The sequence below is a fragment of the Myodes glareolus genome, chromosome X (genome assembly GCF_982192425.1).
Source record: "Myodes glareolus chromosome X, mMyoGla1.1, whole genome shotgun sequence".
Classification (NCBI taxonomy): domain Eukaryota; kingdom Metazoa; phylum Chordata; class Mammalia; order Rodentia; family Cricetidae; genus Myodes; species Myodes glareolus.
The window spans coordinates 141,586,879-141,604,746 of NC_142053.1; the positions used below are offsets into that span (position 1 = coordinate 141,586,879).

Genomic DNA, 17,868 nt, shown 5'->3' on the forward strand with positions numbered 1-17,868 from the left:
TTAAAAAGTTAGAAATTTATTCACAGTAGCCACTTTGGGAAGAGGAATAGATAAAGAGGTACACTAACCCCAAATAATCATCTGGGTAATGACATGAGCTCTAGGTTTAAAATAGAGAGAAAATGGGCTAAGAAATGTGCATAATTAAGCAATTTTTGTCAAGACAGGGATCCAACATTTATGGACCCCTTGCTCTGATCCTCCAAAATGGTTAGAAGTCTTCAGTGCTTGAGATGACAAGGTGGTTTGCAGGTGACTATTTCTACAGGATATAACTTTTTCCTAGTCAATAATTGCATTCATTTGTAGGTAGTCTGTCCTGCATGGTTTTGTTCTTCCTGAAATCCAAGGTAACTGCAGATGTAGGATAGTGACATCTCTGTCACTTAGCCTGGAAGGAGGTAGAATAGGTTAGTTAGGCAGAAGTCAGGTAGGAGTCAGAGTCAACAAGTAAGAAACAGATTCAGAATGAAGTTAGATATGTCATATTTTTATCCTGTTTTCACTTGTCTTTCTTCCCAAGTAAGGAGTCAGTGCTTTTTGGCATAAGCAGCTTTTTTGGCCTGTTTCATAGTTTGATATGAATTCATTTTTCAATTGCATCTCAGCGTAAAATATAATTGTTTCCAAAGATGATTATGGCATATAGAATACTTGATGTTGACTGACAGCCAAACTTGTTTCAACTGAAAATTGGGGATGAGCAACAGTTTAGTGGTACAGTAGTTGGATGGTATTTATGAGGCCACAGGTTCAACCCTCAGTATTACCAAAGAAAACAGAAAAGACAACGCAATAATAGAACCTTGTCTTAAACTTCGTTTAGTTTAGAACTTGTCTAATAAAAGTTTTAGAGACTTGAATTATTTAATTAGTTGCATCAGTATTCTCTTCTGTATTCTCACCCTTTGTGAAAGGGTATTTTTTCAAGCTATTGCTACTTATCACAGTATGCTCCTAGGATAAAGGTTTCATATTTTTCTCTCAGTCTGCAAATCACAGTAAAATGAAAGTCTTCAGATATTAAACTTGTTGGTACTCTCCTATGATCTATAACTTGTATTGTCTTAAAATTCTAATATATTCAATACTACCATGCCCATTTATGATCAGTTTTGCTTTTTTCAAGTTAGTGTTATTAGGTAGTAGTTCTCTTTTCTTTTTCAGCATGGGTCTAAGAGTTGGGGCCTTGTCCATTACTATCAAATATTAGCAAAGTGGCAATAGTGGTTTAGGGCCTTATTATGAAAGTATAGAAAGTGTTGTTGCAGTTATATTAATGGGTACAGTCTTGGAATGTCTTGTGCAGGTGATCACATATCTGCATTGATTCTAGGACCTCAATGACTACAATGACTACACCATGCTCAGAGAACACCTTTGTTATCAAAAAACATCCCCTAACATGGTAAATTAGTTGCTATCAGTACACTTTAGATTTGACAAATCATTGCCAGGCAGATATATTGTTGTATATATTAGGGTTCACTCTGTGTTGTACATTCCTTTGTCTTGGGAAAATGTGTAACTGCTTGACTCTACCATTATGGTAGCATGCAAAGTATTTTCACTGCTCTAAAAGATGTTAGCCTATTGATTGATTCCCCCTCACCCACAGCAACCAAAGTTGTTATTGTCTGGGCTAGAGTTTTTACTTCCTTTTTTTTTTTTTTTGAATGGTGAAAGGCACGTGAACCCCCGATAGCCAGCTTGTCTGTGCAAAATATCTTGCGTTTTTCAAGCCTAGAAATTCCTTAGAAGTAGAGTACTAGGTATTTGTGGGTAGAGGAGAAGAACTGCTGATATTTTCATTTTGAAGTCATTTTCATACAACTCTGACCTGTACTTAATCCCTTCAGCCCTCTTGACTTTGACTCAAAGGAAGGGATACATTTACACAAAGAAAAGGAGAAACTATAGCTTTTCTAGAAACTCTGTTGCTACTTCTTCCTCATCAGAAACTTAATTTTTTTAAATGGACATATATGTAGAATTTTAAATTGAGTTCCTTCGTATGAGAGAATGTGTTTTTCTGTGCAATCCAGTCATCTTGGAACTCGCTGTGTAGCTCAGGCTGGCCTCGAACTCACAGAGATCTGCCTTCCTCTGTCTCCCAAGTGCTGGGATTAAAGGTGTGCACCACTACTGCCAAACCGAAAACATGTAACATTTGTGATGCTGAGCATGTCATATTTTGCTTAATATAATGATTTCCAGTTCTGTCCATTTTCCTTCAAATGTCTTGACTTCATTTTTCTTTACAGCAGAATAAATTATCATTGTGTATATGAGCCACAATTTCTTTTTTTTTATCTATATCTATTTTGTTCATCTGTTGCTGGGTACCTAGGCTGGTTTCATCTTTTGGTTACTGTGAATAGCACAGGAGTAAACATAGATGTGCAAGTACCTCTGTGGCAGTGGTTCTTATCCTATGGGTCATGACCCCTCTGGGGATTGAACAACCCTCTCATAGGGGTTGCATATCAAATATCCTGAATATCATATATTTACATTGCTACATAGCAGTAGCAAAATCACAGTTATGAATTAACAACAAAAACAATTTTTTAATTGGCAGGTCACCACAACATGAGGAACTATATTAAAGGGTCATAGCATTAGGAAGGTTGAGAACCACTGCTCTATGGTATGTTGACTTAGAGTTCTTTGGATATTTATTCAGAAGTGATAGCTATTGTATGATAGTTTTATGTTTAGGTTTTTGAGAAACTTCCCTGCTGATTTCCTAGTAGCTACTGAAGTTACACTTTTACCAGCAGTGAATAAAAGTTCTTCTTTACCTACATCCTTACCAGCTTACCAGTGAGGTTCTGGCATGCTTCTCCTTAGACATGGTGTCTGTCTGACTCCGCCTTCTTTCTCCCTGCATTCAATTTAGTTTTCCCAGCTAGCTATATTCTGCCCTGCCATAGGCCAAAGCAGCTTCTTTATTAACCAGTGGTAATAAAACATATTCACAGATACAGAGAGGAATCCCACATTACCAAGATGTATTTTGGGGGTGGTGTATTCTGAACTTAGTTATTGCTATCAGCTATGATTTACAGCTAATCACCACACCAAATGTTTGAAGATTTTTTGTCACTGTTACTAAAAAAAATGAAACTTAGCTCTTAGTTAATAGACGGGGTAATGTCTCATATTGATACTGGGTCACACATGGGAACTAAGCACAGCTTTAAATGATGGTTGATTAGATTTAGTGAGTCTTTGGGTATCTGCTGTATTGGAGTATACAATGCTGTATTACAACAAGGACTACACACATTTAATTGGCATTCTTTTGTTTTTGTTTTTTTTTTTTCTTGAGATAAGTTTTTAGTGTGTATTACTGAAGATGTCTTAGAATATGCTGTGTAGACCAGGCTGGCCTTGACCTTGACAGTGATCCACTTGGCCTCTGCCTTCTAAGTGCTGTCATTATCAACATGTGCCATCATGTCTGCCTCACATTCCTGTCTTTATCATTTTTGTTTGAAGTTCAATTAATACACAAATAACAAAACTACAGAAAAATAGCTAAAAGTGAGTTTTGGAGGCTGACCTAGTTAATCCCTATATCTGCTGCTTAGTGATTATTGATCTCATTGAGCATTTGCTTTTCTTTGAGTCTTCTTTTTATTTTATAAGTGAAACTGTCTGCCTCATGAGGTTGTTGGTCTTATAAAATAGAAAATATTACCATTCTGAACAAAACTAAGTTCTTGTTAAGCAATGGTATCATGATACATTGTGCTAAGAACAAATTTAGAAGTTAGAGATACCTCCTCTAAGTTGATGTAGGTCAAGCAGCAAAGCTTCACAGAGAAAATGGAATTTAAATGAATTTTTATAGTATATATTTAAATGGATTTATAGTGTGGCAGGGATGGGAAGAAGTTTCCCAAAGAAAGAGAAAGATGTAGTATCAACAAAGTAAAGATATTGGGAGATTGTAAGATGAGTTCTGGAAGGAGAAAATCACTTCAATAAACTGTATGCATGCATGCATGCACATGCACACGTGTGCTGTTACTTGTTGGGATTCAATTATTGTTTCCATCTTCCAAGAAAGTAGTTGTCTTTCAGGTCTTGACCTTATAGATAATGCATTTCGTGACTCTTAACTGCTCCTGTGTTGGGAGTATCTATATTTTTCTTACTGTATCATATATTACATTTTTTTCTGAGAATTGGGGAAATACATTTTATTTTAGCTAGTTTTGTACAGCCTCTTCAGTATTCAGAGGATGGATTAGGAAATGATTTTGATTAAAAACAACTCTAGTGAAATTTAAAAAAATTAAATACCAATTTTCACAATGAATGTTGAGACCTTCTTAACTCTTCAATTTTGTGTATCCCTTAGTCATATATAATGTTCTCATTTAGAAAATTGGGGGTAATGAGGATATAATGAAAGTAAATTACCACGTTATTAGATTTTACAATGTAGTTAAATGTTTTTCAGTGTTTTTAGAAGGCATATCGACTTCAAAGGAAATGAATAATATAGTCCTAGAAAAATTTTTATTATTAAAAATTCATGTCCAAAAAATTATCTACCTGTTTACAATTGGGGCTTTAAACTTAAACCACACACTCTTTTTTTCTCAAGTTAGTGTTTTATAACTATTGTGGGCTGTGTGCTCTGGTTCCTTACACTTAGGGCAAGATGACTCTGAGAAATGTTCCACACTATTTGTCAGAGATTTCCGGCAAGATTGAGTCCCAGTTGCTAACAACCATAATCAGCTCCACAGTTCATCCTATATTGACCTCCTTTCTTTTCTTCCTAACATCTTCATTTTCTTTCAGGTGTTCAGCTAGGTTAACTCACCAAATAAACTACTAAGTAGTGAAGAAGTAATTTAATAAGTTTCAATATTTTGTGATTTATTTTTATTTTATGTGTTGGTGTATTGCCTTCATGTGTATCTGTGTACCTAGTATGTGCCTGTTTGTATCTTCTGGAACTATTGTAATTATAGATGGTTGTGAGCTGCCATGTGGGGCTGGGAATTGAACCCAGGTTTTTCTGGAAGAACATATGTTTTAAATAATTGAGTCATTTCTCTAGCGCATAGTTTAAGTTTTTATAAAAATAATTTATTTTAGCTTTATTTTATGTGCATTGGTGTATAGGTGTCAGATCCCCTGGAATTGAAGTTACAGACAGTTGTGTACTACTGTGTGGATGCTTGAATTGAACCCCGGTCCTCTGGAAGAGCAGCCAGTGCTCTTAACCACTGAGCTATCTCTCCAGCCCAGTTTAAATTTATTTATTTATTTATTTTTTGATTTGATTTGATTTTCGAGACAGGGTTTCTCTGTAGTTTTTGGTGCCTGTCCTGGAACTAGCTCTTGTAGACCAGGCTTGCCTCGAATTCACGGAGATCGCCTGCCTCTGCCTCCCGAGTGCTGGGATTAAAGGTGTGTGCCACCACCGCCCAGCCCAGTTTAAAAATTTAAAATCTTAGAAAGCAGAGAAATTTTGAGAAAAGGATGGTTTGAAAGCTTGACTTTTAGAAAAGATTTACTAAAACAGATTTGCATCATTTTTGGTATAGTATATATGTATGCTCAAACATATATGTATAAGACGAGTATGATTAAGTGTGGTGGTACATGTCATCTCGTACATGGGAAACAAAAGGAAGAATATTGCTTCTAATTCAAGGCTAGCCTGGGCTGTGTGTAATGAGTACCAGATCAGCCAGGCTCATAATAAGTCCTTATCTCTACAAAACTAAAGGAAACCAAAACAACAGCAAAAACCTAAAAGAATTAGCTATTTGGATATGAGAGGGAGATAAAATGGATAAGTGTAAGTATAGCTCCTGTTTTTTAAACTACAAAAAGAACTAGTGCTTAAACCCATAAATGTAATTCAGGAGGTGTTGTATCTAATTCTTTTATTAGTGGTAAAATTTGTTGTGGAGTTATATTATGAATCCTGTTGAATTTTAGTGCCGCCTCCCACCCCCCTGTGCTAATGACCATAAAATTAAAGAGTTTCAAGATTTGGGACAGGTGGCACAGAAAGCATACATATATGTCCAAATAGAAAAAAATGAGATAGTACAATCGAAGCATTTTCTTTTCTCTGAAGAATAGACGTTTATGTTTAATTTGCTGATTGAATGCTATTAGTTGATTTTTTCCCCCAGAACAAATTTGGTTAGCCAGAAACCAGAATATTTTTCTAAGTTGATTGGATTCTGTGCCATCTGCTTACTTATAATTGTCATTTTAGTGTTTAAAAAATATATTTACAATATATTGTTACATAGCATAAGAATTTTAAGAGCTTAAAACATTATGAATACCATGTTTTGCCCCAACAGTATGATATACATTTCATATAAATATTTGCCTTAAAAGTCTCTTATTCCTTTCTTTATAGAATGCTGCATTTTTATACGGTCTTGGTTTGGTCTACTTCCATTACAATGCATTTCAGTGGTAAGTTAACATGTCATACAGAAAATTGACTCCAGTTGTTTCCAATAAGTAGATGTTTTATTTATATTTTCTGGTTTGAGAGTGTGTGTTAAATAAAATGTTGCTGTTAATAAATCTTTTCTTCTGTTTTCAGTAATCTCCTGAGATAGATTGTTTCTTCAGAAGTATTGACCTACATTAGTTTATTTAGAATTGTTTGTGTTTTTAACTATTTGTGCTATAAGATCCTAGTCAAAGAGGGTTAGATAAAGGAAAAATTTTCAATTTCTCCATTACTCATTGTTGACTGGTCACCCCTAGGTTATTTGAACTGGAGAATGAATATGATTAAACTTAGATCTCAAGATCTTGGGAGAAATATCCATGATGGCTAGTATTTTTATTTTATTTTTTGATTTTCTTTGACTTCTTTGGAAAGTTAGTCATACACTGCCCCACACTGATTAGCATACTGCAACTTTTAGTAACTGAGTACCAGATTAAAACTTTGTTCTGTCTCTCTTATAAAATAATAAAGTTATGGTAGTAGCACCTAAGTTTGAATAGACTGTCAAATGTAGGATCCTGCTACTATGACCCTCTTTCTATCACTGCTTTTTTATCAGACAAGACAGAAGTGTGCTCTACTGGAAAGAATATAGAATTTGAGTAGAGAGATTCATACTCTAACTTCTGAAACAATCAAACTACTATATAATCATTTGCCTTTTAGAAAATTTTGAAGGTCACCCAAGAATTGCATGTTTTCTAAACTATAAAGCCCTGTGTGGATATTTTTAATTTAAAGTGTATCTGATTTTTGTTCTAGTCTCTTCTGTGTGCTAGTTTTTTAAGCTAAGTGGGTATGGTTGAAATCCTTAGGAAGGAGATTGCTTTCTTTGGCCAAAGATTACAACTCCATGTGTATACTTATATTATTGAAGTTTTACATGAATTGACAATGGAGGAAAACCATTTTTCTTAAAAAGGAAACTTTAGATGTGGATGACATTTATTACTTGGTATTACATAATTGTTTAGTTGGTGGCAGAAGCAAGGTTTATATACAGATTCTTCAAGCATAGATTTTTCTTTTTCCCTATTATTCTGTGTCTGTAAGTTTTAAGATTACTAGGTATGACTAACTGTTCAGTCCTGGCTGGCCTGGAACTCACAGTGAGCTCTTTTTGCCTCTGCCCTTCTGCCCCTCTGTCCCTTTGCCTTTGCCTCAGTTGAGAGGCAGGCATGTACCTCTGCATCTAGCCTTTCTTTTCTCTCTTCCACCTCCTCCTCCTTCTTTTCTTCTTCTTCTTCTTCTCACTTTGTAATGCAGGCTGTCTTGTAGTGGTTCTCTTGGGCACATTGGTAAATCTTTATGGCTCATTGGAAATAATGTAAGAAAAAAGCAAGGAAGCAGTTTAAATTTCAGTGCTTTGGCTACTTCCTGAATAATACACCTTAAACCTTTGTCCATAAATTCTCCCTGGTGATGTGTTTACTTGCTTGCTGGTCAACACCTTTCTCTCCCCCCAAGTTTACATCTCATGTTTCTACTTTAGCTTCTTTTGGTATTGCTTGAACAGTTGCAAACTTAGAAAAGCACACAATAGTGCTTGATGAGAGTTTCAGAGTACAGATTGATTTGATAGTAATTTATTTAGATCGAAATTGCTTTATGCTCTGTTACATATTTTATGATAAATATAGACTGCTATTAGGAACTTCTGGTTGAACACCAAATTCTTTGAAATTTGTTGAGAAGTGTTGTTAGAAAAGTTTTTTCTTTCCTTTAGTTGTCTGTACAAAGAGATGTCTCAGAATATTGTAATTTTTATACAGGTAGACTTTAAATAAGGTTTGTACTTGGTAATGATGCCTCTTGTCATTTGATGAGACAGAATATCTTACAATGTGTGGTCAGGATCACTCCCCAGGGTACTTAAGTGATGCCCCAAAAGAAGAACACGTGGTCTCCCTTTCTTCCTCCCGGGGGTCGCGTTTCTGTGGCTTCCCGGTTTCCCCCTCCGGGCCACCCGAGAGCGCAGATCTCCCATTAAACCTGGATATTTCTTAATTTGGCTTGATTGGGAATTTTTGTGTCGTCAGGGAGCTAACATTAGGAAATATTCCTAACAATACTTACTAATGTATTATTACTTTATTAACTATGTTTTTACTGTTAACCTGTTTCTTGACAGATTATGCTATTCATTTTTTTTGGTGGTTCTATTTCATTTAATTACATTCATTAACTTCTCTAGTTTTACTAACAGCCTCTTCTTAGGCAGAGGAGCCCATAGTTGTTACTAATACATTAGAGCAATTGTAAGATCCTCATTTGAATTCTGATTTTTCAGCTCTATTATTATTAATACTCAGAAATCTAGGAGCTTAAGGTGAGATGTCCAGATTGGAAAATAAAGACATGGAAATACATGATTATGTGCAATGGTTTCTTAAAGGAGTTCTTTTATTTGTACATGAAAGCGGTCAATTGCTAGGGTTACTTTGAAATAAAGATGCCTTCACAGGAAACCTATATCCTCAAGTGAGAGTATAAAAAGAAAAGCGAAATTTAGATGAACAGCAAAAGATGAGGAAAATTAACTCTTAAAAGTATATTTGAAGAAATAGAAACTTTTCCTTTCAGTACAGGTTTTAGCCATATCCTTAAATGCATATCTAAGATGTGTATATCTTTATCACCTATCTCTGGCATTTTCTGTTAGTATACTTTCCATTGATCAATATCAGTGTGGACTCACTGTGGCAAATGTAAGAGATACATAGTTTCGTGCTACGTGCATAGATTTTGAAATTTAGGTTTCCAAATGTAATTGACAACTATGATAGGTTATCAAAAGGGACTATTAGATAAGGTGGAGATGAGCTTTAAAGGACAGATGTTAACACATTACTCGTACAGCTTTTTAGGATTCATTTCTACAGCAGTCAGTACGGTATTCTCTTAAGGGAGAAGGAATTTCTGCTCTCCTGTATGGTCATTTCACTGAATGCAGTAAGGAAAAAGATGGGTGGTTTTAGTGACGATTTTAAAGCATTCTGATAAGATGAAAGAAATTAGAGAAAAATAAACCTAATGCAGTTTTGATACCATTGATCCCAAGGCTTGTTTGGCATTGAATCTGATCAAAACCTCTATTTATTGGTTATTTTTGAGCTATTATACAAACATGCTTTTAGTTTGAAATTTTATCATCAATAAATAGTTGATGTTAACATACAGTGAGTTTATTAAATAGTCTCTTTTGGGGGAAACAAAACTAGAACATTTAACTAAGGCAGTTCTGACAATATATAGTTTACTAGTGTCACAAAGATGACCAGAGAGAATTTGTAAGGCTTTTGATTAGTAAACTTCAGGGGAATTAGGGGCTAAATATTTAAATTTTGCAGTACAGGAGGGGAAAATGTGCCCTACTTATTGTAATGGTGATTGAAGATTTCTAAAGAGGGCTAGGAAGAGGAGGGAGATGATTCACTAGCAAATGTCAGCACATGCACCTGCAGTGTTCTCTTTCTAACTAAGCCTCACATTTCCTGCTTCTTCTAATTCAACCTCAAATGATCCTTGTAGCCCAGTTCTTCTCCAAGTTTTTTTTTTTTTTGTGCTGATCACACTTACATTAGCGTTCCCTAAAGAGACCAGAAGTTTGTTTTTCTTTGTTTTTTTTGTTTTGTTTTTTTTTGGCCACTGGACTTTGGTCAGGACATTTCCTGTTTGATCTGTTTTCTCTTTTCTTTTCCATCTTCGAATATCTTACCCGCCTGTCTCTGGTTAATTCATCAATTCTTTCTAATTTTCTCTTAAAAAGAGCCTGTAAATTTCTAAATGTATATGTATAGGAGTATATATATATATTGTATATGTATATTTTACTACTAACTTCTAGGTAAACTGTTCTTTAATTTGTATGAAAAATTATGTAATTTCTTCATTTCCCCTTTATTTTTGAGGAAATACTCTGAACATAGCATTATTGTCCCTAGACACTTCAAGTTTTGTTATTTCTCTTTAGAAATGTGCCAAAAACGTGCAAGGGACATTCTGTTAGAATTGTTTGCTATAGATCTAAATGATTGTGTCTCTCTTTCTCTCCCTCCCTCTCTCTTTTCTTTGTAGTATGATTTTTCTAGAAATCTGTTTAAAAAGTGACCATTCTTTTAAAGTATATTTAGCACATGTGTGTTTTTGTGGAATTAGTGCTATTGGGGATTTAGGTTTATATAATTTTTCTTTTTAAACTTATGATTAAATGAAACAATTCTTTAGCCCAAAAAAATCAATAGAAATAATGTGGTGATATAAAAACTTGCTGCTAGGCTATTAAAAAATTAGTAATAGTACTAGGCACAGTGATATGTTCCTTAAAAATTATTTTTTTCCAGTCGAATGTATGCTTTGCCTATTTGAAAACTGAATTTTTCTAGGCATTGTGTTGTCAAAGTATTTTGTACAGTTTTTTATGTAGCCATTTAAGATTAAATTGCTTTAAAATTCTGTCGGGATAAAATATTTAATAGTGATACCATCTAGTTTGTGTTACAAAGACCATATTCTGTCTCCATGTATTTTGGAGAGAGGAATATACAGTAAGATAATAACCAAAATTTGAATGTAATCTCTAGCTGCATTCTCTTTTTCCACCTTCGTTTTCCTGGGATGTGTAATCCCCAAGTGTCACACAAAGAAAAACTAGCAAAAGTTTAGGCAGAAAGTCAAACTTAGATATGTGAATAAATAAATGTATTGTCGGTTAGGTGAAGAGTCTTGATCAGTAAAGAGCCTGTAGAGTTCTTCCTTCCCAACAAATAGCTGTATTGGTTGTATTCAAGTGATGGTAACAGTTAACAGGTTAAGTTGATTTGTTCTTGTTGTTACTGATTATTTAGAGAAGAAGAAAAAAGTGAAGACCTGAAGGAACAAGCTTAGAAAAAGTGGAAACGGTGTGCCTTAGGTAGAAAACAGAATTTGTTTATTGATTGGGCCTAATTACTAGCTTTAACACTAAGCAAAAATTAGTTGATTTTTCATGGTGAGTCTTGATGATAATAGTGGATTCTGAAGGAAGCTAAAGAATGAAAATATTCTAGACCAGGACAACATAGTAAAAAGAAGTAGTGAAGACAAGAGTACTAGTATTTGCAAAACAGAAAATTTTGAGATGAGCTGGGGAAGAACAGCAACAGCCAACTGAGATTGGAGCTAACTGGCAACTGCCCACAGATGTTAAATGTAACACGAAGTTATCGCACACACACAAAATCAATTTCTCTCTCTCTCTCTCTCTCTCTCTCTCTCTCTCTCTCTCTCTCTCTCTCTCTCAACACACACACACGTATGAGGGTATCAGATTCAGATCTTGGAGTTATGGACAGTTGTGAGCTGCCATGTGGGGGCTGGAATTCGAACCTGAATACTCTGGGAAAGCAGTCAGTACTCTGAACCACTGAGACTTTTTTTTTCAGTCCCCTTGCCCCCCAGGCAAGATATCTTTAAGGATTTTTATAAATATTCTAGTGATGAGATGCGGAAGATTGTTTATAACATTATAGCATCAAGGAGAACTTGTTGATTAGGATATATATTGCTGTGTGTGCATTTGTGCATGTGTGTCTGTCTTGACACTTTAAAGAGTGAACATAGATTGAGCCTAATGTGTTTTTAGTGTTTCTGAATCTATACTGATTGCCTAATCAGAGATTATGTTAACATAAAACCATGTTTGTCCACATCCAAAAACAGTACATTTAGGGGAAGAACTAGAATTTTAGTTGAGATAGAACAGGAAATATTTTTGAAGATGGGTTTTTACTGATGTCATGCAATCTTATCTTTTTTTCCTCAAAAACTTTTTTTTTCTTTCCTAACTTCTTTTCTGCCTTTCCACTTTTCTTTCTTGTCTATGGCTTACATCTGCCTGTGGTTTTTATTGGTACATGTGCTTAGCAGTTTTTCTGACTCATCTCCTAAGGACATTGTGCAGCATTAATCATGATTTTTTATTTTTGAGACAGAGTCTCATGTATCCCAGGCTCACCTTAAGCTCACTGGCTAGGTAGCCAGGATGCTCTCTAATTTCTAATCCTCCTGCCTTCTCTTCTTCAGTGCTGCCAGCAACTCTGGTTTGTTTAGTGCTGAGTGAGGCTGGAACCTAGCAAGCACTCTTCTTATATCTTTATTTCTTGGTCATGGTTTTTGTTAGTACAAGTATACCTTAAATGGTCTAAATAATAAATATATATCATAACATGCTGTTGTGAAAAATACACATTAATATAGCTATCATCTGGGTGAAGAAGTAAAATATTACCACCACCCTAAAAGCTTTTGAACCCTTTCTGCACACTGTTTCTCAGGCATAATGTATGTATTCAAATTGGTATCATTTGTTGGTAAGTGGCCTGTTTTTGTGGAGAGCTAGATCTCAACCTAGGGCCTCATATGTAGCATGAGGGGTCTGCTTGTTGGTGTGTCTGTCCCGCCCAGCACCCCACAACTGGCATACCCCAAAGAAAATCATACAGAGGACTCTATAAGATTATAAAATTGATTGGCCCATTAGCTCAGTCTTCTTATTAACTAATTCTTACATCTTACGGTAACCCATAATTCTTGTCTTGTGTAAGCCATGTGGCTCAGTACCTTTTCCAGTGGGGCAGGTTACGTCTTGCTTCTCTGTCGTCTGGACAGGAATGTGTGGAATGGGCTTCCTAGCTTTCTCCTGTTCTCGTTGCCCTGCCTCTACTTCCTGTCTGGTTGACCCCGCCTATACTTCCTCCCTGGCCAATCAGCATTTTATTAAAATACATGATTGACAGAATACAGATAATTCTCCTGCACCATTCATACATTCTTCCACTGAGCTCTTGGTCTCTCTCTTTCTAACCTTCTTGATGCTTCTGCCCACAGGCATGCACTGTCTTCTCTTCTTGTGCTTGCACTGATTGACACATTTTAAATAAGATTTTAAATCCCTCCCCCAATTATTTTCTGTCAGCCCTTTGACTCCTCTTTTACACATTTCCCACCCACTTATTAAAATAATCTAACAGATAAATACCTATTTCTTCAGGAAAGAAGTCAAATACTGCCATAAGCAGGTGTAAAGGTTTGTTCCTCCTGACAAACTGTCTAGTAGAAGTCTTTAACATTGCAAATAAACATGTATATAAATAGTCACTCTTTTTTTTAAAGAAAAAAACTAGATAAGGTGTGATTCATTAGAATAAAGTTACTAAAGACATACGAAGTATTTTGTGATATATTTTTGTATAAATATATTTAGATTATTTTATTATTTTAGAAGACGCTAATATTCAAAATACCCAACTTAATGATTATAGGACTAGTGTTAGCTCTTAAAAAGCTTTACAAAGAATATATGATACTGGTAGAATAATACATCATTTAGTAGAAGTTTTAAATCACCAGAATTTAAATATTACCATAACTCAGTAGATTTTTTTTTATTTTATTTTACTGTTTTCTGCTATGAACATTTGTAACATTTTTTAAATTAGTTAATTTTTAAAAGAAAACTATCTCTTTTCATTTTATATACCATCCCAGTTCCCGCTCCCTCCCTCTCCCCCCACCACACCCCCTATCCACTCCTTAGAGGCTAAGGCTTCCCATGGGGAGTCACTAAAGTCTAGCACATTGCTTTGAGGCAGGACCAAGACCCTGCCCACTTTATCTAGGCTGAACAAGGTATCCCTTCAAAGGGAATAGGTTCCAAAAAGCCAGTACGAGCAGTAGGGATTGATCCTGGTCTCACAGTCAGTGGCCCCCCATTCTGCCCCAGTCATGCAACTTATCACCCACATTCAGAGTGGTCTAGTTTGGTCCCATGCTGGTTCCCCTACTATCAGTCCCATTAGCTCAGGTGAGCTATTTCAGTGAGTATCCCCATCATGGTCTTGACCCCTTTGCTCATATTATTGTTCCTCCTCTTCAGCTGAATTTTGGGAGCTTAGCCCAGTGCTCCGCTGTGGATCTCAACATCTGATTCCATTAATTGTTGGATGAAGGTTCTGTGATGACAATTAAGATAGTCATCTGACTATAGGGAAAGACCAGTTCAGGCACTCCCTCCACAATTGCTTTGAATGTTAGCTAGGGCCATCCTGGTAGGTTTTTGCTACCCCCCAAATGGCTCCCTCAATCAAGATATCTCTTTCCTTGTTTTCCTACCTCCTCCCCTTCTCCCATTTTATTCTCCCTTCTCCCCCCACCTCCATGGCTCCCAATTTTCTCAGGAGATCTTGCATTTGTGACATTTTCATTTTAGAGAAAGGGTCTCAGTAGCCTAGATTGATTCATTATCTTTCTCTCTACCTTCTGAGTATAAGATAAATAGCCATGAATCACCATGCTGGACTTATGAGGTGCTGAGGATCAAACTTAAGGCATCGTGCATATTAAGTATGAACTACATCCCCAATCCAATAGATTTGTAACTTTTTTAAAATTCAAAGCATTTTGAATACTCCTTTTGAGCAGGTGGCAATTAACATGATCAAGTTAGGCAATGACAAAATAGAAGTCTATTCAGTAAAAAGAATCTCTTTCCTGAATTTGTTCTGCTTCAAATCATACTTTTTTTAAAAAAAATTATACAATGATAATTTAAGTCTATTCAGTAAAAAGAATCTCTTACCTGAATTTGTTCTGCTTGAAATCATACTTTTTTAAAAAAAATATATATGCAATGAGAATTTGAGGAAAAGAAACTGATAGACTAAGGAAAGTTAGCTTAGAAACAGATGCACGTGAATGTCAGCATTTCCATGGAGCTGTTAAGTAAGAATGTTTTTTTTCTATAAATAATGTGGGAGTTGTTGGATATTAATACAGAAATGAAAACTTGACTCCTCACTAAAGCAATATAAAATGCAAATGGGTTGCATGCCAAAACATGGAAAGCAAGCTACAAAGTTTTAAAAAGGCTTATTTTATATAATAGACTAGAAATATGATTAATCCCTAAACTTTGCCCTCTCCTTTAAAATCAAACCTTTTTGTGTACTTTTCTCTACCTCTCCCAAAAAATTCCAGAAGCAGTGAAACTGTTTATTTCCACAGAATTTTATTAAACCATGAAATATTGTTTGTTTGAATATTTAAAAAAGTTTAACTTTCCCATTTTATATGAAATTAGACCGTGTACATTTAATTGTATAAAAGGGCTAGGTGCTCCTTTTTATTTTTAATAACACAATATTTTTATAATCCTGAGATTTAAAAATAGCTTTGCATAAAACGAGTTTTACTGTATTACCAAGTAGAAAAGCATGCGCATGTGAAAAGTTAAGATATCTTATGTCTATATTCTTTCAGGGCAATTAAAGCATTTCAGGAGGTGCTTTATGTTGATCCCAGCTTTTGTCGAGCCAAGGAAATTCATTTACGACTTGGGCTTATGTTCAAAGTGAACACAGACTATCATTCTAGTTTAAAGGTAGGTTGTTGGGGTTTTTTCAAGATACAATGTTGTGTTTCTCTGATTGTTGTTTTTGTTAAATATTAGAGCATTGAGAGATGTTAACTTATATTGGCATGTTCAAAGAAAATTTATTTAGATGAAGGAACTGTACATCAACTATGAAATAAAAGAAAAATTGGATTTCACAATACAATGTGTTTTGATACTGAGAGCTGCCTGGTAATTTATCATACCGTAATTAAACTTTCGTTTTAAGTTTTGTTAAAGTCTGTTAGGAAATGATCTTGGGGCATCTGCAATTCCCTGAAGAAGTGATTGTCCATTATAGAGGCCACAGACTGCTACTTAATGTTTTGTCTGTGACCTAGCCATCAACCATTTTTTTTACATGACTTTATATAAATTTGTCCACTTCAACCAGCAAGACATGTCTTGCATTTATATAATAAAAAGAGTATTTTCATGGCGTTTGGACTACTGGTTTATAAATATTGTTGGGGAAAAATAATATGCTTTTGGTTGAGCATCTTCCTACCAGTGAACATTCAATATTTCTTCCAATTTTCATTTTATATTGAGTTTCTTCTGCCTTTGACATCATTACTAGGACTTTCATGAAAATAACACTTACCTACATGACAAAAAATTTTAATTTGGAAAGATTACAAGTCCTAGGAACAAGCTTTCAGTTTTATGAACTTGATGACTGCCGAGTTTTGTTGCATATTGGTCATGATTCTAAAGGTTGTGGGAAGGGTAGAGAAGGGAGATAAAGAATGACTTTGCATTTGGTTGTAATTTGAACTCACTAGTAAGGAACTGCCAAGAGGTGTTTTGTTTTTAAACTATCTATAAGTGTTCCTAATTGTTCTAGATTTTTAAAGTAGAAAACTATAGCACAAATAATAAAAACCCAGAGACAGATATCAGGGTTCAAGCTGAAGATCAGAAAAACAAAGCTGCCAGCCACTGGCTTTTAACCTCTACCTCAGACCGAAATGGGCCATCCTGCCTCCACAAATCCTCAAACTGAGACTTGAGTGTGAGAACTGTCTCCTCCCATTTTATATTCCTCTCTAGTGCTGGGATTAAAGGCGTGTACCACCACCACCTGACTTCTATGGCTAACTAATGTGGGTGCTGAGATTAAAGGTGTGTGAAACCACTGCCTGGCATGTATGACTATCTAGTATGGCTTCTGGGATTAAAGGTGTGTGCCACTACTGCCTGGCCTGTAGGGCTTTGTGTTCTGATCTTCAGGCAAGCTTTATTATTAAAACACAAATACTATACCACTATAGAAAACTGTCCAAATACTGTTTTTCCTCCAACCTTTCTTGCTTTTATAAGGAAAAATGCGGATAAGAATTATGCAATCAAGAACATTAAGACAAATGTAATTTGTATTTGTAATTGTAAGACAAATGTAAGATTGTAAAAAATGTAGACCACAATAGTTGAAGGTAAGTGCAGTAGAGGAATAGGTCCCAGCATGACTAAGTAGTGTGGAGAGTATAATACCTGGAATTTACAGTTTTCCTCAGCTTAGTGGAATATTTTTTTAAAATAAACTATGGTAAATCATTGGGTTTGAAGTAGAAAATAAATTTAGAAATGTTATCTTATATACTTTAAAAGTTCCTTCTAGATAGTCAGTTTTCATTAGCTATCAAAGATTCCTAACTATGTTTTATTACACAAAATAAACATCCCTCTTAATTGCAGAAGGGTTGATAGCAGTTAACAAACTTTATTCTGGGTATGCATTGTGGGTAGTAATTAGATATGTTTCAAATTACAGAATGTAACTATACCTGAATCTTAGTACAATGATAACTTTAGTAATGTCTGAATAAAATTCTGTTTTCAAGAAAGAAACAATATTAAAAGTTCCTTTAAATCAGGAGGTGTGGTGTTTCAAATCTAACTAGAAGCATTCCTGCTTCTCAGC

General features: G+C 35.1%; 1 protein-coding gene across 28 annotated transcripts in view; it reads left to right on the forward strand.

Annotated features, from left to right (window-relative positions):
• Kdm6a (lysine demethylase 6A) overlaps window positions 1-17,868 on the forward strand; it is a 140,613-nt gene that overhangs the window by 41,616 nt on the left and 81,129 nt on the right. For all 28 annotated transcript variants that reach the window (XM_087902971.1, XM_087902973.1, XM_087902977.1 and 25 more), the window contains 2 exons: window positions 6,410-6,468; window positions 15,812-15,932. In XM_087902971.1, coding sequence (XP_087759097.1) covers window positions 6,410-6,468; window positions 15,812-15,932 — 180 coding nt within the window. The remainder of the gene's footprint in view (window positions 1-6,409; window positions 6,469-15,811; window positions 15,933-17,868) is intronic.